At 40.1% G+C, this 25,314-nt stretch overlaps 1 protein-coding gene across 2 annotated transcripts in view; it reads right to left on the bottom strand.

The window, feature by feature from the left end:
* Positions 1-25,314, bottom strand: part of HERC5 (HECT and RLD domain containing E3 ubiquitin protein ligase 5) — a 44,580-nt gene that overhangs the window by 7,372 nt on the left and 11,894 nt on the right. For both annotated transcript variants that reach the window (XM_035004531.1, XM_035004533.1), the window contains 12 exons: positions 24,831-24,976; positions 23,625-23,701; positions 22,475-22,578; positions 20,870-20,929; positions 18,440-18,533; positions 15,386-15,575; positions 13,373-13,527; positions 7,949-8,062; positions 6,731-6,841; positions 4,443-4,613; positions 1,085-1,228; positions 110-276 (listed from right to left, as the gene is read on the bottom strand). In XM_035004531.1, the coding sequence (XP_034860422.1) occupies positions 110-276; positions 1,085-1,228; positions 4,443-4,613; positions 6,731-6,841; positions 7,949-8,062; positions 13,373-13,527; positions 15,386-15,575; positions 18,440-18,533; positions 20,870-20,929; positions 22,475-22,578; positions 23,625-23,701; positions 24,831-24,976 (1,533 nt within the window). The remainder of the gene's footprint in view (positions 1-109; positions 277-1,084; positions 1,229-4,442; positions 4,614-6,730; positions 6,842-7,948; positions 8,063-13,372; positions 13,528-15,385; positions 15,576-18,439; positions 18,534-20,869; positions 20,930-22,474; positions 22,579-23,624; positions 23,702-24,830; positions 24,977-25,314) is intronic.

The raw sequence follows: 25,314 nt of genomic DNA on the forward strand, positions 1-25,314 counted from the left end.
TGATTTGTAAAAAACACTATTATCTGTGAAGCAAATTAATGAAACAAGGTATACCTGTACCTGAATACATATTACGTAGAGTTCTAGAAAAAGAACTATGTTTACTTACTTTCCCAAAACAGGACTAAGTTCTTTCAAGTCTTCCAGTGATGGCGTCTGATTCAAAAGTTTCTTAAACAGGGCCAGTGGGAAAGGGATGTTGGCAACATTGAAATTGAATAGGGAAAGTCCACAGAGAACCCCAAAGAAGAAGTATCTCTTCTTCTCAAATTTAGGCTGAAGAGAGAAAAAAACTTAATGTGTTTTAATTTTTACAAGTAAAATGGAATATTCATATTAGGTAAACCTTTTCTCCCTTTCACAAAGTCAAATCACGAATTAAAATCAAAAAGGTTGCAGGGCCACTGCGTGGCCCAGTCAGTTAAGCATCTGACTCTTGATTTGGCTCAGGTCATGATCTCAGGGTCGTGAGACAGAGCCCGGAGTCAGGCTCCACACTCAGCGGGGAGTCAACTTGAGATTCTCTGTCTCCCTCTGCCCCTCCCGCACTGGCGCACACTCTCTCTCAAAATAAACAAAAATCTTAAAAAAAAAAAAAAGCTTGCGATAAGAATATTTAGGGTTTAGGTACAGTCATTAGGTCAATTTAAATCTCTGCCACAGGGACACTAATAGAATCACATTAGGCTCAGCAAGTCCTCATAAACTGAAGTTTTCAATTTCTTTTCACAGCCTTTCAAATGAAAATTTGAAAAAAAATTTTCAAATTCACGGGGAAAAAATAGAACTTAACAAAAAATGGGTACCCGGGAAAGGAAGGATTCCTTTTTATCCATACATTCTTTAAATGGTCAAAAACATACATTGCTTAAATTTTCCTGTGTGGGCAGAAATGGGAACCCAGGGAAAAGGGACTCCATTTTAAAGAAAATAATCACCTTATTGAAACTGAAGGCTATTCCCATAATTATATGTATCAATAACTCCTCTCCTAAAATGAAACTGTCTAGACAACCTAATTTCCAATGGTATGTGACATGCCTTTTCTGTCATGGTAACCATAAGCAAAAAGGAGAGGACTCACCCTGACGGGAAACCACATGTAGGAAGCCTCCTCAGGATACATGAACATCCCGTATTCTGGCCGGGTCATCTCCTCAAACAGACAGTGGAAAAACTCTACCTTGACTCCTCCAGAGTCATGTCCAATTTCTCCACTAAATGAAACCTGAAGAATCAGAACAAATAATATATCACTTCCAGGGCTCTGTATTGCTATGTATTAAGACTCATTTAAAAATCATTAAGAGTGAACATTATTTGTGGACCCAAGTATTTGGTAAGCACTATGGTAAGCATCTTACTCGTTTAATCTTCACATTAATTCTGTGAGGTGATAAAGCTTCAGGAATGTAAATATTAGGGGCGCCTGGGTGGCTCAGTCATTAAGCATCTGCCTTCAGCTCAGGTCATGATCCCAGGGTCCTGGGATCGAGCCCCGCATCGGGCTCCCTGCTCGGCAGGAGGCCTGCTTCTCCCTCTCCCTCTCCCCCTACTTGTGGTCTCGCTCTCTGTCAAATAAATAAATAAAATCTTAAAAAAAAAAAAAAGTCCTTAAAAAAAAAAGAATGTAAATATTAACTTCCCCAAGGTCACACTCGGTTAAGGGGTGTAGCCTAGATTTAATCCTATGTCTGTCAAGTCTCAGAGCCTGATGTCTTCAGCTACTAAACTGACCTCAATTGGCATCATTATTATATAATAAGGAATGTTAAGTAAAATGAAAATAAAGAAATCAAAAATAGTTGGATTTTCAAAGGCTGAAAAACCAGAGCACACATTATCTATTGGCTTAGTTGTTTACTCCTTGAGAAGGCACCCATGGATACCAATCCCTTCCTAGGATGGTTCTACCACAACCCATCTTTGCTCCTTCAAATACTCACTCATTCCTGCCCTTCCTTCTTGGAATCCCTCACTTCAGTGTACAAATGTGTTAAGGTCTCCCTTATTCTTTTTTTTTTTTTTTTAAAGATTTTATTTATTTATTCATGAGAGACAGAGAGAGAGAGAGAGGCAGAGGGAGAAGCAGGCTTCCAAGGAGCAGGGAGCCCAATGTGGGACTCGATCCCAGGACCCTGGGATCATGACCTGAGCCGAAGGCAGATGCTTAACCATCTGAGCCACCCAGGCGCCCAAGGTCTCCCTTATTCTTAAAAGAAGAAAAAAACCTCAACACCACTGTCTCCAATACAGGTAATACTGGCTTCTACTCTAGGCTGCCAAATTCTGGAGAATCAGGTACACCAACTTCCAAACCTATTTCCCTACTTAAGTGCTCTCTTCAAGAGGACCAAGAACCTGTGCACCCCCAATTCCAAGGACTTGTTCTCACATCTCCTCTCGTTTTCATGAACACATTTTATACTTCCGATCACCTTTCTTCACACTCTTCTCCTCCCTTGCTTTCTCTTATAAAGCATTAAATAGGTTTTTATTTCTCTCTTCTTTTTCCTGCCGTTCTGTGCTGGTTCCATCCTTTCTGCTTTCCCTGGATGTTCAATTTCTCTTTAAACTTAACACTTATCACCTGCAGGCACTTAACCTTCCTACCCACTCTACCTTCTCTCTGATTGACACACACTCCTGTCCAAAGGCCTGCTCAACACTTCCTTCAGGATGTTCCACAGGCACTTTCCCAAAATCTCCTTTTACTGGTTTAACTGGATGAATGCCTCTTCTATTTTCTAGAAATGCAAGTTTCAAACCTCAGTGAATTATTCAAAATCTTTATAAGACCAGGTTTTGGGGCACCTGGGTGGCTTAGTTGGTTAAGCATCTGACTCTTGGTTTCGGCTCAAGTCATGATCTCAAGGGTCCTGATACTGAGCTCCGTGTCGGGTTCCCTGCTCAGTGCAGAGTCTGCTTCAGATTCTTTCTCCCTCTCCCTTCCCCTCTGCCCCTTCTCTCTCTAAATAAATAAATAAAATCTAAAAAAAAGAAAAAAGAAAGAAAAAAGACCAGGTATCAAATCCTAACTCTGCCCTTTTCTATGGGCAAGCTCCTTCATCTGACAGAGCCTCAGTTTTCTCATGAGATTATCAGAAATATTAAATAAAATAACACATGCAAAATGCCTCACATAGTCTGGAAAATGGTGGCTGCTCATCATATGTTTAAAAGGGATGAATGAACTATAAAAGTGAAACTAAAATAACTCAGTGGACTGGCTGGCCATCACAGGCAAGATTCACATAATGAGTTTGTTCGATTTTTAAAAATTATCTATGTGCAAAAAATATGTGTCAATGCCACCCCTAACTGCAAACCCCAGTGCAACATACTTTTAAAATAGTGTCTTGAACTTCAGTCAAGTCATTCTCTAATCTGCGTAGGGTAAGTGATAAACGAGGGTCTATCAAAAACACTCTAATAAATAGCATCAGGGCGCCTGGGTGGCTCAGTCGGTTAAGCAACTGCCTTCAGCTCAGGTCATGATCCCAGGGTCCTGGGATCGAGCCCCGCATCGGGCTCCCTGCTCGGCAGGAGGCCTGCTTCTCCCTCTCCCACTCCCCCTGCTTGTGTTCCCTCTCTCGCTGTGTCTCTCTCTGTCAAATAAATAAATAAAATCTTTAAAAAAAAAAAAATAGCATCAGGCAGATCTTTGTTGTGATTAAGTGAAAAGTCTGGAACCTAACAGTTGGGCCCAAATCCTGGCTCTGATACTTCAGTTGAATTGCCCTTGGATAAGTCACCTTAATAGTTCTGTACCTCAGTTTCCCCATCAGCAAAATGAAGGAAAAACAGAACCTTCCATGCAGTGTCACTGGAAGGGTTACACAAGTCCTTGTGAAGCATTCACAATGTTCTTGGCACAAGGAAAACGTTCACCAGATTTACTAGATATTATTATTATTCTGTGTCCAGTATCTACTAGTAAGACAAGTTTTATAATAACTAAACCAGAGATCATTTATGTTCAGAACATGGGGATTTCCACAATAATACCCTCAAAAAACTACAGAGTCAATAAAGAGGAAGTTCTCTTTTCCACAAAGCAATCTGGGCTCCTGCATGAGAGCAAGAACAAATCCTCAAATCTCCTCCATGTCAACCTCATCTCACTGGAACCCTTCCCAAGGGGTGACTGGCCAGGCTGGGTCAGGCCTCAGGAGGGATGGGGACCTCTTAGGGCTAGTTCTGGACTTCCTACCTGCCCAGACGGGGGGAGGACCACCCTTTCACCCGCTGCTCCTCAGCCCAAGAGCATCAAGTGCCCGCAGCTATTCCCAGCAGTTCCCAGCTAAGTGGGGAATCAGGGAAACTCCCAAACAGACAAGCTCCATGGCAAAGAAGATTCTTTCTTCTCCGGAAGACCCACTGTTACATCGTTTTAGGTTTTCCTTCTCTCAGCAGCAAAAACATTGAGAATTATACTTTACCATTAACTCCCTCCTCAGATCTTCATTCTCAAACTGATTTAGGTGACTCAAAACATCCTCAATCAAGTGACTCCTTCTGACTGTTAGATTGAAAGTGGGCAGCAAAGCTAATTCGGACCCTCCTGGTTCCACAATTCCAGCCAACCGCATACAAGCTTTAAATTTTTTCTCCTAGAAAAACAGAAATGTTTCACTCAAAAAAAAAAAAAAGGGGGGGGGTGCCTGGGTGGCTCGGTCGGTTAAGCGTCTGCCTTCGGCTCAGGTCATGGTCCCAGGGTCCTGGGATCGAGCCCCGCATCCAGGCTCTCTGCTCCACGGGAAGCCTGCTTCTCCCTCTCCCACTCCCCCTGCTTGTGTTCCCTTTCTTGCTGTTGTGTCGCTCTGTCAAATAAATAAATGTTAAAAAAAAAAAAAAGAAAAAGAAATGTTTCACTCATTTCACCATTTACTCTAAGTGGGAATTTATAAAGTGGAATAGGTTGGTTCAATTTATTATGAGTGCTTGTCACGAACATTTATGAACAAAGCCTTATACACATAAGCCACTGGAGAGAAGCTATACATTCAGCATTCACCCTCAGTGAGCCGAAGAAACACCTAAGGAATGAAAAGCCAACCAGTGTAAACCGGAAAGTGACCAATTGTGGGCTCCACTGGTCCACTTTATCCTGCAAACACAATTATTAATACTTCAGTTACCAAAGCTAACTACCATCATTAGGCTAAGAGAATGATTAGCAAACATTGAAGCAGTGTGTTGAACATAAACTCCTCATTTGGAAAAGAAGTTCAGAAAGAAAGCATGCTGCAGGAAACTTCAGGTATGAGAGACCTCTCAAGATATCCTATTCTAGGAGGACTCTGAGAAACAAACTGAGGGTTTTAGAGGGGTGAGCCCAGTGATGGGTATTAAGGAGGGCACGTATTGCATGGAGCACTGGGTGTTATACGCAAACAATGAATCATGGAACACTACATCAAAAATTAATGATGTAGGGCGCCTGGGTGGCTCAGTTGGTTGAGCAACTGCCTTCGGCTCAGGTCATGATCCTGGAGTCCCGGGATCGAGTCCCGCATCGGGCTCCCTGCTCAGCGGGGAGCCTGCTTCTCCCTTGGACCCTCCCCCCTCTCATGCTCTATCTCATTCTCTCTCTCAAATAAATAAATAAAATCTTTAAAAAAAAAAAAATTAATGATGTACTGTATGGTGACTAACATAATAAAATTAAATTAAAAAAAATAATCACACACAAAAAAGGTTTCCTATTCTAGGAGGAAAACCCAACAAGAGATTTTAGAGCACAGATAATCTAAGAAGTTACATATGAGACAGAAAGACAGACGCACACGCACACACACACAATGATTGTCTAGATGACCAAATGGCAATTTGAGACCATTCAAGTCTAAGGCTCTCAGGACAACAATGAACAAATACTGGGTCCATAAAATTATTACTGGAGGCCTGTTTAAAATTAGGAGAGAAGAGTTATAAGAGTTGAAGGAAAATAAAGTTCTTGTACCTTTTTACCTTCCATTTTCCTTTGTTAAATATTTCATCAACGGTCATATTCATAAATCAATTTCCCATTTTGTTTTAAAATGGTTAACTGTATTATGTAAAAGTATCTACTGTTATGACATATATTTGAATATGATTCATATCTATACATATCCAGATGCATATACAAAAGTGATAATAAGAGCTAACACTCTTGGGCACTTTCGTTTCTGGAGGCATTTTCAATAGTCCAGTTTTAAGTTCAAAATCACTTTTTGGATATGCTGACAAACAGAACCAACTCACCTCATGACAGTTCACTGAAAAGAGGATCCTTTTTACAAACCTTGATCATGGCACCATTAGACTACCAGCCATCTATGTGTGTCTGCATTTCAAGAATTCTCTGTCACCTCTATTCCCACTGCTCTGTTTTTTCATTAGACTGGGCTCCTTAAATATGGGTTTGCTAACCCCAATCAAGCCCGTCTGCTATGCCTCTTTGAGGACCACACAGAGGCCTGTATACAGGGCCCAACCTCAAGGTAAAAGCCCCACAACTAGGTCAGCTGTCCATGCTCTCTCCTCCACTACTGAGGCCCTAATGTGCCTCAAGGCCAAGCCAATCCAAATTATGACAGTCTTTCTTGCCACCTTCATTAGAGTCTAAGCTCCATGAGTGTTACAACCATTGGTTTCAAGGTTATCAACCTCCAAAATATTGTATATTTAAGAAGGCATTTATCATTTGATTTGTTTACGAAGACAAAGAAATAGGCATACATACCTGTATTTTTAAAAGCGAATCTGCGTACAGTAGTTTGATTTTCGACAGAATATTAAAGATAAACGGAAAATGACTGAATATGACTGGATACTGAGTGTCTACTGAAGTGTCCTAAAAATGGAAAAGACAAGAATTCTGACAAATGAAAGAACAGAGAAATGTTACACCTTAACTCACAGCCTAAAATCCCTGATAAAGGTCTCCGTTCTAGCCAAAGCAATCCAAATTGCTGGCCAGTAGTACTTAGATATCTAAAATTCTAAGAAAATGTTTTGTATGTATCAATGAAAGGCATGTAAACCTAGTATTTAAAAATATATATATAAATAAAAATAAACCTAGGATTTTTCAGTGCCTTATTTAATTTAGCAATCAATTATAAACTCTAGACACTTTCCCAAAGAGTTTGTTCTGCTGCACTGTGCACCTGTGAAATGTAAATTAGTTCAGATGCACTTAGTAAATAGGGGAAGGATATAATGTAGACAGCTGATGAGCTCATACATGATTTCTGCCAGTCAAGGGTCGATGTGGTAGGAGCAGAATTACAATCTTGAGAGAAGGAAAAAAATCTCAGGTCAGCTGCTGAACTGGCAGCAACAGCCCTTTAGCTTTAAGAAAATAAAAGGATACACCCAGAGCCACCCCTAAAGTTGCAGCCCTATTCTGTTGGCTCCTGGTGGGTCATACTGCCCTGTATACCCAACTAAGAGAGCCCCACTTGCATCTGTGTTATCTCAGTACTACCAATCCTCTCATTAGAGTGTGAACAGGTATCTACCCTTTTGTTTGGTGCATTTTCATATTCTCATGGCACTCTCCACAAGCAGCTTGCCTGGTTGACCCAAGTGATCTAAGGTAGTAACCACTTTTCTCTTAGGGTTCTGCCTACAAAATTGCACTGGTTTTGAGGGGTCTGAGATCTCGCCTTTCCTGTAAGCCCTGTGATTTCTATTGAGCAATTTTGCAGGGTGCAAGGATATTTGGAAACCCATGCACAGAGTTTCGGCACAAATACCTACATCAACGCACTGGTGATCAACTTCCCCCTTTGAACATAACACAACTGGTGCCTGGCTGGCTTAGTCGGTGGAACATGCAACTTTTAATTTCAGGGGTTGTGAGTTTGAGCCCCACACTGGGTGTAGAGATTACTTTAAAAAAATAAAATCTTTACAAAATGAATAAATAAATAAATAATAAACATGCCATACTTACGGAGTTAATTTTCCAAGCAGACCTTCTGTATGCATCCCCATAAAAATCAAGCCAGTGTGTAAGCTCATTTACTTTGAAAATATTTTCAGGCAGTTGACACACAGCCTGGTTTACCTTTAATAAAATATGGCCTGTGAGAAAGTTTTATATGTAAAGACAATTCTGCTTTATGCCTATTACTTAGATTATCAGCATAAATACCAAAATAAACACTCTTCCAATGACCAGAATATAAAGTTCTATACAATACCTCCACTGGCAAAGCCCCAGATTTTCAGGAACATAAAGAATACCTATGATTTAATAGCAGAAATTGATGATATGCAATAAACTCCTACTTACTTTTAATTCATAGAAAAGCTTTAAAGAATTTTAGGTCCAGAGAAAAATACAGTGCAATATGAATCCGAAGTACTCTGGGGCCCAATATTTCATGTTATATTCTTCAGAGCTTAACAATATACGATTTACAGATGTCCCCCTCTGGAAGGCATGTGTGGAACATTCCCCTCCTCAACTGTGGGGCTGTTTTCCAGCCTTCCATCCCCGATGACTGGGGTCATGACATGCACATAGACACCCTGCAACAGTGCTAACCAGCAGTCAGTGAAGACACTGATAATGACACTAGATGCTTTGGCCATGAGTGACCATCAGTATTTGACACAGATGGGCACAGACTTGGCCTAAATGACTCATTCTCAAGAGGTCCTCTAAAAGCCCCTCTTGGCTTTCATTCACCTGGAATATTCTCACTAACCCTGGCCCAGACCCCAAATGATCCAAGCCTCCCAGTACCACCACCCACAGAATCATGAAGCTGTTTCAACCCCGTAATATGGTCCCCTGGACCCTGCTGCTCTCAGTCCTGCACATCCCCAGTTATGGAAAAAGTGGGTGTTTTATCCTTGCAGCTTCCGAATGTGGTCTCCTTTCTGAGGTTGGGGAGGGAGCCTGACAAATAATCTAATGTCACTGTCAGAGTCAAAGGTAAAGCAGGATCCCTTGAGGATTTTTGTTGCTGCTTCAGTATTTCTCAGGATTCTTTTTTTGTAAATGGAAAAAGCTCATTAGAATATACTTTCCCCGAGCTCTTCGGTCAATTTTTCAAAACCCAAACTATTTTTTTTATTAATATTTCTCTTTTGTACAAAACCTTTAAAAACATCCAAAGATGGGCACTGCTTTTCAGCAGTACAGCAGAATTCTTTTTTAAAAGCAGACAGCAGATTAGGTATCTTGATTTGCTGAAAACAACTAGAAATACAGGATAAAGTGTAAACAAATATTTTTAATGCAACACCAATATTCTAAGTAGATACGAAATAATCAGGTCAAAAACAAGGTGAAAGTGGCATTTGCCTTGAGAATATTTGCCAAACCTGGTGAACTTGAACTTCAGTTTGGAATTGTTGGGGCTTTGGGGAAATAAACAAAACCTAGACTCTGTTCAAATTATGGGGCCAATAATAGAACGCCAACTCATAAATCTGGGATCCAAAAGGGCTAACCCATCAGAGTGAGAGTAAACTAGAAATGAAGAGCCCATCCCCACACCTTGACCCCAAGCCCAGGAAGCAAACTGCAGCTAGTTAAAATGGTGCCAAGTTGCAGAAAAAAATGTCACCTACAGCATTTGCAATCACGAAAGCACTTTCCTGAAAATTCACACACCACATTCAGACCACACCTAGAGATCTAAAGAGCTTCAAGCCAAGAATTTAATTTAAGGTAGTACCAAACTGAGGTGGTGTCTCCCAGAGTCTGGTAGAAGCAAATCCTCCCTGGAGAAACACAGCCCTCAAAATATTCCAAAAGATAATGTTCCAAAGCAAATACCACACACACACACACACACACACACACACACAGAGTCAGAAAACACGATCAAGAAGGCACTATGAGGAAGATTCAGTGGAAGCAAGAGAGGGCAAAGCTGACCTGTAAAGACTTCAGATACCAGAGGTATAACGCATATAGATTTAAATAAGCAAAAGGGAAGCTTGAAAATAAAAGATGAAGATATCCTAAATAATGACCAAGAAAAAAAATTTCAAAGAAACAATGGGAACTTTTGGAAGTGGAAAACATAATACTTGGAATAAAAACTCAAAGGGCAGTTTTATTAGCAAACAGAAATCACTAAAAATAGATTTCATGGACAGAAAGATATGGCTGAAGAAGTCATCCAGAATGGGATGCAATCACACAGAGAGATGGAAAATATGACAGAAACGTTAAGAGACATGGAAGACAGAGTGAGAAAGTCAGACATATAAATAACTGGAATTTCAGTAGGAAAGGAGAGAGTCAATATTTGTGTGGACTTAAAATATTTAATGATTTAGGAACATCCTTTACCTAAAAGGGTTATTTTCAAAAACCCCACAGTAAATATCCTATTTAATAGTGATATCCAATTTTTCCTTTAAAATCACAAACAAGGGGCACCTGGCTGGCTCAGTCTGCAGAGCATGCGATTCTTGATCCTGGGGTTTTGAGTTCAAGCCCCACATTGGGTGTACAGATTACTTCATAATAAAATAAAATCTTTAAAAATAAATAAATAAAATCACAAACAAAATAAGGAACCTACTATTGCCAACACTTCTATTCAACATTGTACAGGAAGGTTTAACCAGTGCAACACAGCAAAGGAAAGTAATAAAATGTGGGAAAAAAAAAATTTTTTTTTCCAAAGATATGATTAGCTGCATAGGAAATACAAAATAATCTACAGGTAAGTTATTAGATATAATGTGGAAATTATAATATATATGTATATATATAATAAATGCAAATATATAAATGCATTCCTACAAACGAGAGATAATATAATTTTTAAAATTTACCATCTACAAAATCTAAAAAAAATTAAATATGGTGGAATAGATTTAACTAAACATAGCCTAGACTTCCACAGTAAAATAACAAAATTTTATTGCAAGACTTTAAAGACTACCTAATAAGTGGAAAAAATAGACACCACGAAGATTAACAATAGTGAAGATGTCAATTCTCCCCAAAATGAAATACAGACTCAATGCAACTCCAATCAAATTTCCAGTAAGATTTTTTTGTTTGCATTGCCTATCATTAGGGAAGGGACAGAATTTCAGTAAGTGGTGCTAGGTAATTGTTTTCATATGGAAAATAACAAAAATTAATTTAAAATAAAATTCCAACTGGATTAAACACCAAATAGTAAAAGCCAAAGCTAAAAATCAATACTCCCTTTAGACCTGGGTTAAGAGTGGCCTCTGCTGGGGCGCCTGGGTGGCTCAGTCGTTAAGCATCTGCCTTCAGCTCAGGTCATGATCCCGGGGTCCTGGGATCGAGCCCCGCATCGGGCTCCCTGCTTGGCAGAGAGCCTGCTTCTCCCTCTTCCACGCCCCCTGCTTGTGTTCCCTCTCTCACTGTGTCTCTCTGTCAAATAAATAAAATCTTAAAAAAAAAAAAAAAAAGTGGCCTCTGATCCAAGTCTATGATTTATTTCTTGGTCCTTGCCCTGGCCTTCTGGAATCCAGCCAATCCCCTTCTCAAAAAAGTAAAAGTAAGGCGCCTGCAGGGCCAATGGGACCTGACCACATGCGCAGGCCTCTTCCCCTGTGTGGTCTCTGGAGAGTGGACTGTATTAGAGCTGAGCACACCCCTAGGCCCTAGAGATGGCTACGGTGCGGCTGCTGTGGAGGCAGGGATGGAATGCAGACAGATGGGCTGAGGTGTCCACATATGGGTCCATGATACCCCAAATGTGGGACAAAACCAAGGTAGGAAAAGAAGGCAGAGGACTTGGGGAGGCCTTCTGTCTGAGCCTCCACCTCTCATGCAAAACTCTGTCAAGAGTCTGAGATTTCTAAATTCAGTTCTGGCCTCCCCTGTCATTAGGAAGGTTTATTTGTCAAGATGGGCGGGTAGGGTATATTTTACTTTAGAGTAAATTTATTCCACGGTTTACTATCTAGATTTCTAACCTTCTAAATATTAGACATAGGGAGATGGGCCTCTGTTTGTGCTCTTCTTCTGGCCGCAGCTGTCATGCCTGTTATCAGTCAACCTAGGGCAGCCTTCAGGCCCAAGTCTTGTTTGGGACGTAGCCTCACCCATTCATTTTTGTGCTGCCTCCAGCAGCTTCCACGCCATGAGCTCAGAGGGCAGTGGTTGTGGCTCCAACGGAAACCCCACTGCCTCCTGACTTAAGGTGATTAACTTAACAATGGGAAGGAAAAACAAAGCTTAAAACAAGACCCAGAGAGTAAGAACTATAAAGGAGTAGATTTATTTGTATTCAAACTAAGAACGTGGGTTCATCAAAAAAGCAAAACAAAACACCACAAAGTGAACAGACAGACAACAAACTGGGGTATGATCTCTGCAACACACATAACTGACAAAGAACTCATTTACAAAATAAAAAGAACTCCTATACTCAGTTAAAAAAAAAAAAGTCAAACGATACATTTAAACTGAACAAAAGTCAGACACTTTACAGAAGAGGAAACAAGTACTGCAATTATAAATATGACAACATGTTCTCATGTATTAGAACCAGGGAAACAGAATTAAAATCATAATTTGGTATCACTTAATACTGAAAACATTTTCCAAATTTTAAAGTTAGACTTGGAGTAGCAGGTATTCTCATCATCTCCTGGAGAGGACTGAGATTAGTCCAACCATTCTGTAAGGCAGTTTATCACTACCAACGAAGAACACACGCATATCCTACAGGCTATCAATGCCAGAACTAGGTGTGGAAACTAAAAGCCAACTCTTAACACACACATGCCAAGAGATATGTACAAAAATATTTACAGCAGTATGTTTTCTCAAAGAAGAACACCTCCTCCCCAAAAGAACTGCAAGCAGCACATATATCCATCTCAATACCGGAATGGATGATTATGGGAAGATTCACACTATGGACTATAATACAGAAATGAAAATGAATGAAATACAGCCATAAATATTAACCTGGATGAATCTATAAAACAAAGTATTACACAACAAGCATGTATTCCATTCATATAGATTTCAAAAACAGCAAAATTAAGCAACACGGTCTCTAGAAATACATATAATCCTAAAACAGCAAAGGAAATGGTCAGCCCCCAATCTAGGGTCAGGGCTATCTGCAGGTGAGGGGGTGTGAGATACACGGGCATTTCTAAGTCCTGACAACGGTGTCCTTGTTAATAACATGGGCAGTAGTTACACTACTGTCTGTCTCATTACTTTTCTTCAAACTGCACACAGCTAAGTACATACACTCCTTGATATGCATGACTTAACTCACAGAAAACAAAAATTTAAAAATAGCAATATAAATGTGTTTCCTGAGTCTGCTTAAGATGCAGGCCAGTTGAAACCAAGGGACTTTTGACAGCAAAATAAAACTCCATGAGTGTCTGAAAGAGCCCTTACCCTATGCAGCTTTTTCAGTATTTCTAGGAGAGCCTTAACGTGGTAGTTGTTCTCAGAGCTTTCGGTCCAGTAGTGCATCTGAGCAGTGATGGCTCTTTTAAACATCTGGACCAGCCTGATGAACGCGGGTTCCTGCAGAGACGCCCAGTACTCCTCTGAGGGATACAAAGGTAAGTCACTATTGGCATGTCATTTCTCGTGTGTATCAGAGTTACAAAAAACACATCTGTGATCAGCTTTTTAGTACATACAACTGTAATAAAAGTTTACGAATTTTATGTCCTTGAGAAAAATCCCTTGACAGTAACGAAACCACAAACTTAATCTAATTAATTTGTGGGGAAAATCCCGACAAGATGAGTCACTTTTTTTTTTTTTTTTTTTGCCCGGATAAAATAGCATGCTGTTTTAAAAACCGATTTAAGAATTAATCACAATTGCACAACTTTCTTTTCTCACTCCCAGCATGAGTTTTTAACTCTTAAAAAAACACCGCTCGGGCACCTGGGTGGCTCAGATGGTTAAGCGTCTGCCTTCGGCTCAGGTCATGATCCCAGGGTCCTGGGATCGAGTCCCGCATCGGGCTCCCTGCTAGGCGGGGAGCCTGCTTCTCTCCCTCTGCCTCTGCCTCTCTCTCTCTCTCTCTGACTTTCATGAATTAAAAAAAAAAAAAAAAATTAAAAAAAAAACACCGCTCAGGGCGCCTGGCTGACTCAGTCGGTAGAGCATGCAACTCAATCTCATGGTTTTGAGTTCAAGCCCCACATTAGGCGTGGAGCCTACTTTAAAGAAAACAACTCTGGGGCTGTCTGGCTGGGTATATAGAGCACGTAACTCTTAATCTCAGGGTCATGAGTTCAAGCCCCATGTCGGTCCTAGTGTTTACTGAAAAGAAGAAGAAGAAAAAAAAAACACAAGCACCTCTCAGCATTGTAAAAAACCAAAAAATGCTTTAAACTAGCTTTTCATCACTTACCTAGATTTAATAAAACATAAGAAAAAATGGACTTCCTGGGGCGCCTGGGTGGCTCAGTCGTTAAATGTCTGCCTTCGGCTCAGGTCATGATCCCAGGGTCCTGGGATCGAGCCCCACATCGGGCTCCCTGCTCAGCGGGAAGCCTGCTTCTCCCTCTCCCACTCCCCCTGCTTGTGTTCCTGCTCTCGCTATCTCTCTCTCTGTCAAATAAATAAATAAAATCTTTAAAAAAATAAAAAAATGGACTTCCTTGGGCTGAATATGCTGCTTGTGTCAAAAACCTCATTAAAATCTACTCAAGCCCCTAGACCTGACTTCCAGTGTACTCGAAATACAGGGAAAGGTACTTCAAGTGTACTCGAAATACAGGGAAAAGTGGAAATAATCAGACAGATTTAGATGTAGGGGTGTTCTACAGGACAACTGACCTAGACTCTTAACAAAAAAAAAAAAAAAAGGGGGGCTGTAAAATGGGGCAAGTGCAGAAATTTGAATATGGCCTGGATATTATGGAAATATGGACTAATTTTATTAGGTGTGATAATGATGTGGCAATGTAGGATCTCCTATTCTTAAGAGATGTATGCTGAAATACTATGGGTGAAATGTCATGATGTTTCCAACTTACTTTCAAGTACTTCAGCAAAAATAAAAGATAATCTGCTCATAAAGAGAGAAGCACACATGGCAAGAGGTTAACAATCGTTGGCTCTAAGGTAGAGGGTATATGGATCTTCATGTACTGTTCCTTCAACTTCTATGTATGACATTTTTCATAATGAAAAGTTGAGAACAAAGGACCTCATGACCAAACCACACACGTACCATTACAAGAACTCTAAAAAGGTAGTAAAACAATCTATTTTGGATGACTATAATAATTACTACAGCACCTTTACAATATGCTAAGAATATGAACTAAAAAAAAAAACAGGAACATATTTACAATTACTTAAGTTTTCCTCTAACTTTACCAGGGGTGCGTTTCCACTGAGAGGGCGGTTAGAGTATTTTCAAATGTAAATCATCAGTCTTACCCAGAACCCCTAAAGACTGGTCACTCATGGCACAAACAGCCTCTGCAAACGGAACCACCAGGCTCTCCCAGTTGTTATAATCATGCATCATGGGACATTCAGGGAGAAGGAAGAAAATCTCTAAAGCTTCTTGGTGTGGAGAATGAAATGGAAGGTTTTTGAGCAGATTATCCCTGAGACATGTGGTTATCTGTGGTCAAAAAGGATCAGGGAAAAAAAGACACTCAAAAAACAGCAAGAACTGGATGCAACTTGTAAAAAAATAAAATCTAGAACCTGGAGTTTCATTCCACCAAGAAACTGGAATAATCATTCAGTCCTAAAACCCATGTTTACATCCAATCTCACATAGCATCCCAACTACCTGAGGTGCAGATACGTGACAAGCGTTATCCCATTTAATTGCTGTGAAGCATGAAGGAGGTGGAGAAGAAATCATCTAAGAGTTATACTGGATGAACGAGGAATTCAGAACTAACAGGCAGCCCTCCCAATAATAAATACTACATTCTACCCCCTCATTCCACTATCACACCTCATTATCTTTAAAGAAAAAGAACGTGTAAGAACCCCAAAAAGTAACATGTAATTAATAACCCCACAAAAACAAAAAGCAGTAACTCCAGCAACATAAACCAACATAGCTTCCTCACAGGACCACCTGCCTCATCACAAACTCTCTCCACTACAAACTCAAGCTTTGAATCCTTCCAATCTCCATTTACCATTTCCCCAATTCAGAATGCAAGTGTTCAAGAAAAATTCAAATGCAATTCTGAATGTTTATGTTAGATGTGCCCAGATAACAGAAATAATTTGTTTCAAAACCCAGTGAGAAGCTGTAGAATACTCATTTGTCAGATATTAAGCTAAGTGATTTACATATGTTAATTAGGTCATTTAATCCTTGTAGTTCTTTAAGAACATATATGGTATTATTAACCCCATTTTATAGATAGGAAATCTATATCTGCTCAAGGGCACAGAACTAAGTGGGAACCTCTTCTGGATCTTTCTGACTCCAAAGCCCAAACTTAACTATTAAATTATGATATGAGCTAAATGAGATCTCTAAATGTACAAATTCTTATAATTATCTACTTTTATATCAAAACACTATGCCAGGCTCCTACTACATGGTTCAGTCTTTGGAGTGCACATACCCAACTACTCTATTTTAACACCTCTCGGTATCACACACCCCTCCTACCTCGGTGCTCATCAGCTGCCACATCACCAAACCTCCCAACCTCCCCCCAACCCTGCAGAACTCTGTGATCCTCTCACTTCAGCCATCTTGTTCCACACACTTGTGCATCAGTGTACTTCCCTGACTGCCAGGAATGACCTTTCTGAGGTAGGCACATGGTAAACTCGTACTTCCTCTGGGGACCTTGTTTTGAGTACTCTAAGTAGAGATGACCATCCACTGCCCTAGTGATGACTGAATTCATTCATCCAGAAATTATTATTCACTAACTAGGTTCTAAGTGAGGCATTAGGGAAGACAGTGGAACGTAAAACACACCCAGTCTTCCCACTAATACCTGCATGTTTGTGTCTGCGTCCCTAACTGTTTTATAAGACAGGGAGCATGTCTCTTTCATTTTCACCAGGAGTCCGCACCACAGTGCCCTACACAGAGCAAGCATTCAAGTGTCTGCTGAGTAAAGAAATGAACTGCAAAAGTCTGTGAATCTGTGTCACAGAAACCTCAAAATAGAAACATTACAGGTCTTCTGAGCCAACTCTCTGGTCTGAAATAACGTAAGACTGCTCTACGATTACATCGACTGCGTATCATACAATATTGTTCTGGCACAACCAAGGTATAATTAGCTCTAGTGAGGAACTGGCCCAAATTCTTCCCTCCACAGATGCAGAAGTGGTGATCTTCCTACTAAATGCTGCAGAGTCCTGATAAGGGTATGTAACTGGGGATCCATTTTACCTCAGACCTCTAATAGGGCCATGGTTCTGCCAAGGTTAACAGAATTAAACTTTTCATCTTCCCTCAAGAGAAAGGAGTGTGTGTAAAGAGACCCTGAAGCTCAGATAGAGAATGTTGGTTTTGGAGGATACAGCAGAACAGGTGAAGCAGGAGAGGAAGGAGGGAGAGATGACAGGGAGACTGAGAGAGAAAGAGAAGGAAAGGTACAGAAACAGGGGCCAAGAGCAAATGAGCAGGAGAAGGGGGAGAGGGAGGGAGAAGGGAATGGAGAGAGGGGAAGGGGGGACAGGGAGGAAGAAGGGGGGAGGGGAGAGAAGAGAGCAGAGCGGAGGGGAGGGGAGAAAAGAAGGGAGAGGGGCCCAGAGAGAGAGAGAGGTGAAAGAGAGAGAGAAAAGGAATGAGAGTGAGACCAGGAAAGAAACAGATTGAGAGAACATAAAAAATACTACCCCTAGATCAACCAGTATAAGAGAACAGAGAAATAAATTAATAAAGGCTACATCAAGAAAGGCTAACCTAATAAAGGAAACATGTTCAGAGCATTTGGCGAAGTGGGAAACTAAAGACAATAATAACAGTACTGAAACAAGCAACAATCCCCCAAAGAACATTCTAGGACCTATAGAAAGGAAGTGCAATAGAACAAAACAGAGAAAAAGAATCCAGGTAGTCCCAGGTAAGGGGGATGTTCATACCAAAAAGTGTTCTCATTTCTACACTTACGTTTAAAATAATTGTAAATAACATGTTGTTCGTATTCTAGTGTACCAATCTCAAGAAATCCTTCAATCATCTTCCTTATAGCCATGAGCTGACAAAATTCCCTCTAGAGAGTGTATGCATCTATTTATAGGTGCGTATGTGTGTGTGTGTGTGTGTACAGATGAACCATTTAGACTATTTGTCATCTACGTGATTACCAGAGCAACCATTTCACCACAAGGGGGCCAACTTCCGAATGCTACCTGAATTTCACCGAATCTGGATGTGCTACAGTCTCAGAGACTCTCCTCAAACAAAGTATTTCTTCTCAAATTCTGAATTCTTACAAAAAAATGTTTTATGTATTTTCTTTTTCTAAATAAGAATTTAAAGAATACCACCGTGTTAGCAATCCAGTCCTTCTGGGTTAACTCTTTAAAAGCGTTTCTTGCTTTATTTAAGTCCAAGTGAATAAGCATTGTTTCTGCAGCTTTTCTATAGAAGGAAGATAAATTTAAAAGTAGATGGATAAGTAAATGGAACAAGACACTTCAAAATTAAGTATTTTATCAGATTATTTATCCAGATGAAGCGTTTCTTCTAAACCTTATTTCATTTCAATAAAATTCCTTTTTCCCTCAACTTTACAATAAAGATAACTTGGCTAAATATAAATTCAGTTGAAATGTAGTTGACCACTTATGATTATTTCTAAAAGGCTAAAAAATATCAAAACCACATTAACAATATATATACTATCCAAGTTTAACTCAGATATTATGTTATCTTAAATACTTAGTTTACAAAAACAGCCACACACACACACACAAAAAGGTTTTTCCCCATTTCTGAAAAAAATGACCATTTCTCCCAGTTACGTGAACTGAAAGTCAGGATCAAAAAAGGGGACTTCAGGGACACCTGGGTGGCATAGTCAGTTAAGCATCTGACTCGGTTTTGGCTCAGGTCATACATACGTGATTGAGCCCCACCTCAGGCTCCACACTCAGCATAGAGCCTGCTTAAGATTCTCTCTCCCGCTCCCTTTGCCCCTCCCACTCATGCTGGCTCTCCCTCTCTAATAAATAAATAAATAAACCTTTCAAAAAAGATGAGGGGGCTTCAGAGCAGTAAATTCTTAGTGTTGCAACAAAAAATTACTAAAGAGGGGCGCCTGGGTGGCTCAGTCAGTTAAGCGTCCGCCTTCGGCTCACGTCATGATCCCAGGATTGAGGTCCCTGCTCAACGGGGAGCCTGCTTCTCCCTCTCTCTCTGGCTCATGCCTTCTCTCTCTCTTTCTCTCTCTCAAATAAAATCTTTAAAAAAAAATTACTAATGAAGTGTTTAAGTTATCTTGTGAATTATTTATTCTTAACATATTTATGTTCAATGTCTTAGAAATAGACACATTATAAAATAATACAAATATTTAGTGTCTCAAAAGAGAAAACATTTTTAAGATAAATATATAAACATTTAGGAAGAGGTGCAAAGTCGTTCTTTCATATTTAAAAATTCAAAGAAACCTTAACACCTTGTAACAGTAAATTGTAAATTAATTAAGGTATGTCCTTCCATGGAATACCATGCAGCCATTACAATGACATTAAAGAAAACTACTGAATAATATGAACTGAATAAAATAGGAATGGACAAGTACATTAAGTATAAAGTAATATATAAAATAACATAATCACATTTTTAGAAAAAAAAATACATCACAAAAAAAGATATATACACAAAAGCTATTCCTCTTAAGTGGTGGATTATGGGTGATTTTCATTTTTTTTTTTTCGGTCACAGGTCTTTATTTTTGACATTTTCTACAGTGCGCATGTATTTGCTTTCATTACAAAAAGTTAATTTTTAGGGGTGCCTGGGTGGCTCAGTCAGTTAGGTGTCCAACCTTTGATTTCTGAGGTCATAATCTCAGGGTTGTGAGATCGAGACCCATGTTGGGATCCACGCTCAGTGGGGAGTCTGCTTGAGATTCTCTCTTTCCCTCTCCCTCTTGCCTCCCACCCCGCACACGTGTGCATGCTCTCTCTCTAGAACAGAAATAAAAATTTTTTTAAAAGTTAATTTTTATTTATTTTTTATTTTTTTAAAGATTTCACTTATTTATTTGAGACAGAGAGAATGAGAGACAGAGAGCATGAGAGGGAGGAGGGTCAGAGGGAGAAGCAGACTCCCTGCCGAGCAGGGAGCCCGATGAGGGACTCGATCCCGGGACTCCAGGATCATGACCTGAGCCGAAGGCAGTCGCTCAACCAACTGAGCCACCCAGGCGCCCAAAAAGTTAATTTTTAAAAAGACAAACACAGAGCCAATTATTTTACCCTCATGCCGTTTTCTTTACAATCTTTCATTTTATTGAAATACAGTATAACATTTTATTAGTTTCAGGTGTGTATAACATAATGAATTGACGTATGTATATATATTGCAAAATAATTACCAATTAGTCTAGCTGACATCCATCACCATAGTTAAAATTTTTTTTCCTTTTTATAAATATTTATTTGAGAAGGAGGAAGAGAGAGAGAGAGCACAAGCACAAGAGCAAGGGGAGGGAGAAGCAGACTCCCCACTGAGCAGGGAGCCCGATGCGGGGCTCAATCCCAGCACCCTGGGACCATGACCTGAGCCAAAGGCAGACGCTTAACCACTGAGACACCCAGATGTCCCCCAATTTTTTTTTTATAATGAATACATTCAAGATCTACTATCTTAGCAACTTTCAAATATATAATCCATTAACTATAGTCACCATGCTGTACACAGTATTTTTAACAGGATCTTAAATTTTATAAATATATTATAAATATTACCTTTCCCTTAAAAAACTTCCAGTCAGACAAGCAGGAGATGAAAATATCTCTCTGATTTCCCTGTTTTAGGAATAAGATGGTGGTTAAAACAAATCATACTGTATGCCTCCTTATAGCATGAGATATGATAAATAAAACATCTCCTAACCATCCTTCAAACTTTTCTGTCTCTGATTTGTTTGCATTCTGCCTTGGGCATCTAAAAGTCTATTCCATTTTCCCAATCTCAAAATTTCAGTGGCAGATGTGAGTAATAAAAAGGTGTGTACTCAGAGAAGCCACAGGGAAAGAGGAAAAGGACGGACCTAGGGTTTGTCCTTGAATAAGTAAGACATTCCCATCCCACCCAGCTCTCCAAGCCGGATTTATTTTTGTTCCACTTAAGCGGGACAGAAAAAAATTACCAGAAACTAAATGGGAGGATGGGAGTGAGGAGAGTAGGCTCAGTTCCAACTTGGAAGTAATAGCACGAGTAGTTTTTTTTAAATTATTGAAGTACAGTTGATGGAGAATGTCATCTAGGTTTCAGGAGTACGACACAGTGTTTTGACAGTTCCACACATTAGGCAGCACCCAGCAAGGTGAGTGCAGTCACCAGCACAGTTCCTGATCGACCATGCAGATTGTGATGCAGCTATTTTATACAACTACTTTTTGCAATTAGGAAACCATATCTAAAAGTAGCTCTAAAAGGAAACGTTTGTAAAAGTTAAGTATAATCTTTAAAGATGGTAGGAGTTGTATCATTTTAAGCCAAGACTGCCCACACTGTTCAGCTGTGAAGAGGAGGTCCACAGACAAGTGGTTCTAAGGTCTAAGAGTGTTGGGAAATGATATAGGTTGTATCTCCTACTCAAAACAGTCACAATATATGCAAACATATCAGAGATCCAGAGAGGTCCTCCAGTAAAGAAAGCTGACCTCAAGGAGCTTACATATTAGCTGTGATGTTTAATTTTAATGTGTCAACTTGGCTAGGCTATGGTACCCAAATATCTGGTCAAACACCAATCCAGATGTTGCCGTGAAGATATTTTTTAGAGGAGATTCACAATCAAATCAACAGACTCTGAGTAAAGCAGATCACCCTCCATAATGTGGGTGTGCCTCATCCAATCGTGGAGGGCCTTAGAGAAAAAGGTTCCCAGGCATGGAGAATTCTGCCTCCACCTCCAGACTGCCTTCTCACTCAAGCTGCAGTACTAACTCTCCCCTGGGTCTCCAGCCTGCTGGCCTGCATTACCTATTTAGCACTTGTCAGTTCCTACAACTGCGTAAGCCAACGCCTTAAAAATAAGTCTGTCTACACACACACACACACACACACACACACACACACACACAGAGTCAGTTCCTACAACTGCGTAAGCCAACTCCTTAAAAATAAATCTGTCTATATACACACCCTTAAAAATAAATCTGTCTACACACACACAGACACACACATACACACACCCCTATCTATCGGTTCGGTTTCTCTGAAGACCTCTGGCTGATGGACCATGGTGGACCACAAAACCTCACATCTCTTACTGTGCAGAACCAGTCAGGGGGGGAAAGGCTACTTTACAGAACTCTATGAGGAGAGAAACACAGGGGCTGTACCTTTTTGTATTTTGCCACTGTTTAGTCCCCACATCAGCAATCCACCTCTTTACGGTCCCTTCATTCAGTGTAGGAATTTTCCTCCTCAGATTAACATAGGGATTCTGTACATAAACAAGCAAGTAAAACACAGCAATTTAGACACCACAGAAATAGGTGTCCAACTTTTAGGCACATTCTAAGGATACAGGATAATACGGATTTTTTTTTTTTTGCGGGACTCGATCCCAGGACCCTGGGATCATGACCCGAGCCGAAGGCAGACACTTAACGACTGAGCCACCCATGCGCCCCTATACTGATTTTTAAAGAGGATAATATAGCTGTGGGAAATCCTGAAGTAAGATTTCACCAAGATGTAATCGATCATTTGTTTGCCTAGTCGTCAATTTCTTGTCCAAGGGGCTTAAATCCAAGGTAAATTTCTCTGAGTGCTCCAACACTCAGCAGTTCCTACACATATAATCAGATTAAAATGAGCAGCCTCAAGGGGGCGCCTGGGTGGCTCAGTCGTTAAGCGTCTGCCTTCAGCTCAGGTCATGATCCCAGGGTCCTGGGATCGAGTCCCGCATCGGGCTCCCTGCTCCGCGGGAAGCCTGCTTCTCCTTCTCCCTCTCCCACTCCCCCTGCTTGTGTTCCCTCTCTCGCTGTGTCTCTCTGTCAGATAAATAAATAAAATCTTTAAAAAAAAAAATTAATTAAATAAATAAATAAATAAAATAAAATGAGCAGCCTCAAGGGGAAGATCCTTTGTGTAGGAGTGGGCGGAACTTGGTTTGCCTCAGCAAAGTAGGGTGAGGAGGTTATGAACTCATGATTCACAGGCCCGTGAACCTGGGGTCTTTTTTAGTACTGGCCAGCAAAATCATATTAGAATGTCAACCTGATGGCTTGCTAGGATACCGACCTAATACCATTGGCAGGGCAAAGGAAAGATCTAAGGAAATCTGATTTGACACTTACCAGAGACAAATCTGTTGATTTCTTTGAGTCAATACTTAATGTATTTTTGACAATAAAGGATCCATGTTTATTCCCTAAAGGTCAGTTTAGGAACTAAATGATTCTGGAATTCACCACACTTGGATTCTGAAACCCTTCAGTTTGCTTAAAATACCAAGTTATAAAACATCTAGAGATCTATTTTTACCTTTTTTCCCATCCAGAGCAAAATACTTTGATTCCCTCCAGCAATCAATATTAACTCCTTTTCTGAAGTACGGCTTTCTGAAAGGGAGACATAGAAAGTAAGAGTGCAGAAAGTGACTGGCACAAACATGCACACTCAATTTAAATCATTTCAGATTCTTCTCAAACTTAGTCCTTTTCTCTTTATGATACACAAAGACTCAACACATTTCCCACCCATGAAGCAGAAATATACATTTCCTTCAGAGTAAAGTCTAGCTGGCAAACACAGGCGATCTACAAGATTGACAGGTGACATCAGTCTGACATACATAATTAATGTAAATGCTTATATATAAAATAGTCAAACCAGTATTTGATTAGTTAGCTGATCCCTGGTTTAATTCAGCTCTCATTACCAAAAGCCATATTCTACAACTCAAGATCTAACCAGTAACTACTGGCTATAAAGAATGTAAATAAGTACTTCAAAAATCTAAGTGGTTGTAAGAAATCAAATATATGAACTGCTCAAAGAAATAACCCTACTGTTCATTTTCCCAGAAGAACTTAAGAGAATTCTGGTACCTTGGGTCACCAACTAAGGTTTCAGAAGTATGTAACCAAAGTACTCTGAGACAGTTTCAATAGCAGAGTGTTTTGGAGCTGTGTGTGGCTCAGGCCACAGTTCAAATCTAGCCAAACCACTGACTGGCTGTAAGAACTGGCTAACCTTTCACCCTCCAAGTTTCTGTACCCTCCAGTAAAATGAGCCTGAGAGCACACATCTCCCCGAACTGTTAAAGGACAGGTGAGATAACACACGTAAGGGCTAAGCACAGTTACAGTGCCTGGCATAGATCAGTTGCTCATCGTTCTCGGGGGTTTAGGTGATTGTGAGTCAGTTACCAGGTGAAAACCAATCACCACGGAATTAATAGGTCTCCTGTGGCATATACCTCTGAATCCATATCATCTATTTTATGTTCTATCATTTTAGGTCCACATTAATCTTAATCTGAAGGGTAAGAGAACGCTAATGGTTATTCTGACTTCATTAATTATACTGAATATTTTAAGTTCTTTACAAGTAAAAAAATGAAACCAATGTTTAGAAAAACTCCCTTCTTAGTCATACATTTTTTTTCCTTGTCACATTACACCCTTAGAAAAATCAGTTTCTTGACAGTGGTATTTATGCCAAATCCTGTGCTCCTACAAAATTTACCAAATTTGAGTTCTTCATTTGATGGCAATTTCATGGGAAGTGGTATCAGCTGATTATGTGTTCCACCGTTTCCCAGTTGTCCTTCTTTTCCAGAACCAAAAGAAAAGACTTTCCCCAAATCAGAAACATAGGCAAGTGTGTGCCGCCTATTAAATAAAAGCACATACGGTCAATTCTCAATTATCTACAATGAAGAGAGTATGCAGCAACACGGTAAACTGCTGAAATTAGGTTACCCGGTGAGTGAAACTAATTCCTAAAATGGAATTAGGTGATCCTTTCTGAGCTCCCTCTATTTCCCAAAGACCTTACCCATAATGATTCCCTTACTGATTGGCTCCATGGCCTCTCCCATTCTAGAATGCATTAAGTAAAGAATTTGCCTTTGTCCTCAGTTCCTGGGAGGTAACCTCTAAGCCCTTAGAATTTCCCAGGTGATAGGAGTGTCTTTGTTATTCATGGCAAGCTCCTGAGATCACACCTA

The sequence above is a fragment of the Mirounga leonina genome, unplaced genomic scaffold (assembly GCF_011800145.1).
Source record: "Mirounga leonina isolate KUSES-001 unplaced genomic scaffold, KU_Mleo_1.0 Mir_129, whole genome shotgun sequence".
Lineage (NCBI taxonomy): Eukaryota > Metazoa > Chordata > Mammalia > Carnivora > Phocidae > Mirounga > Mirounga leonina.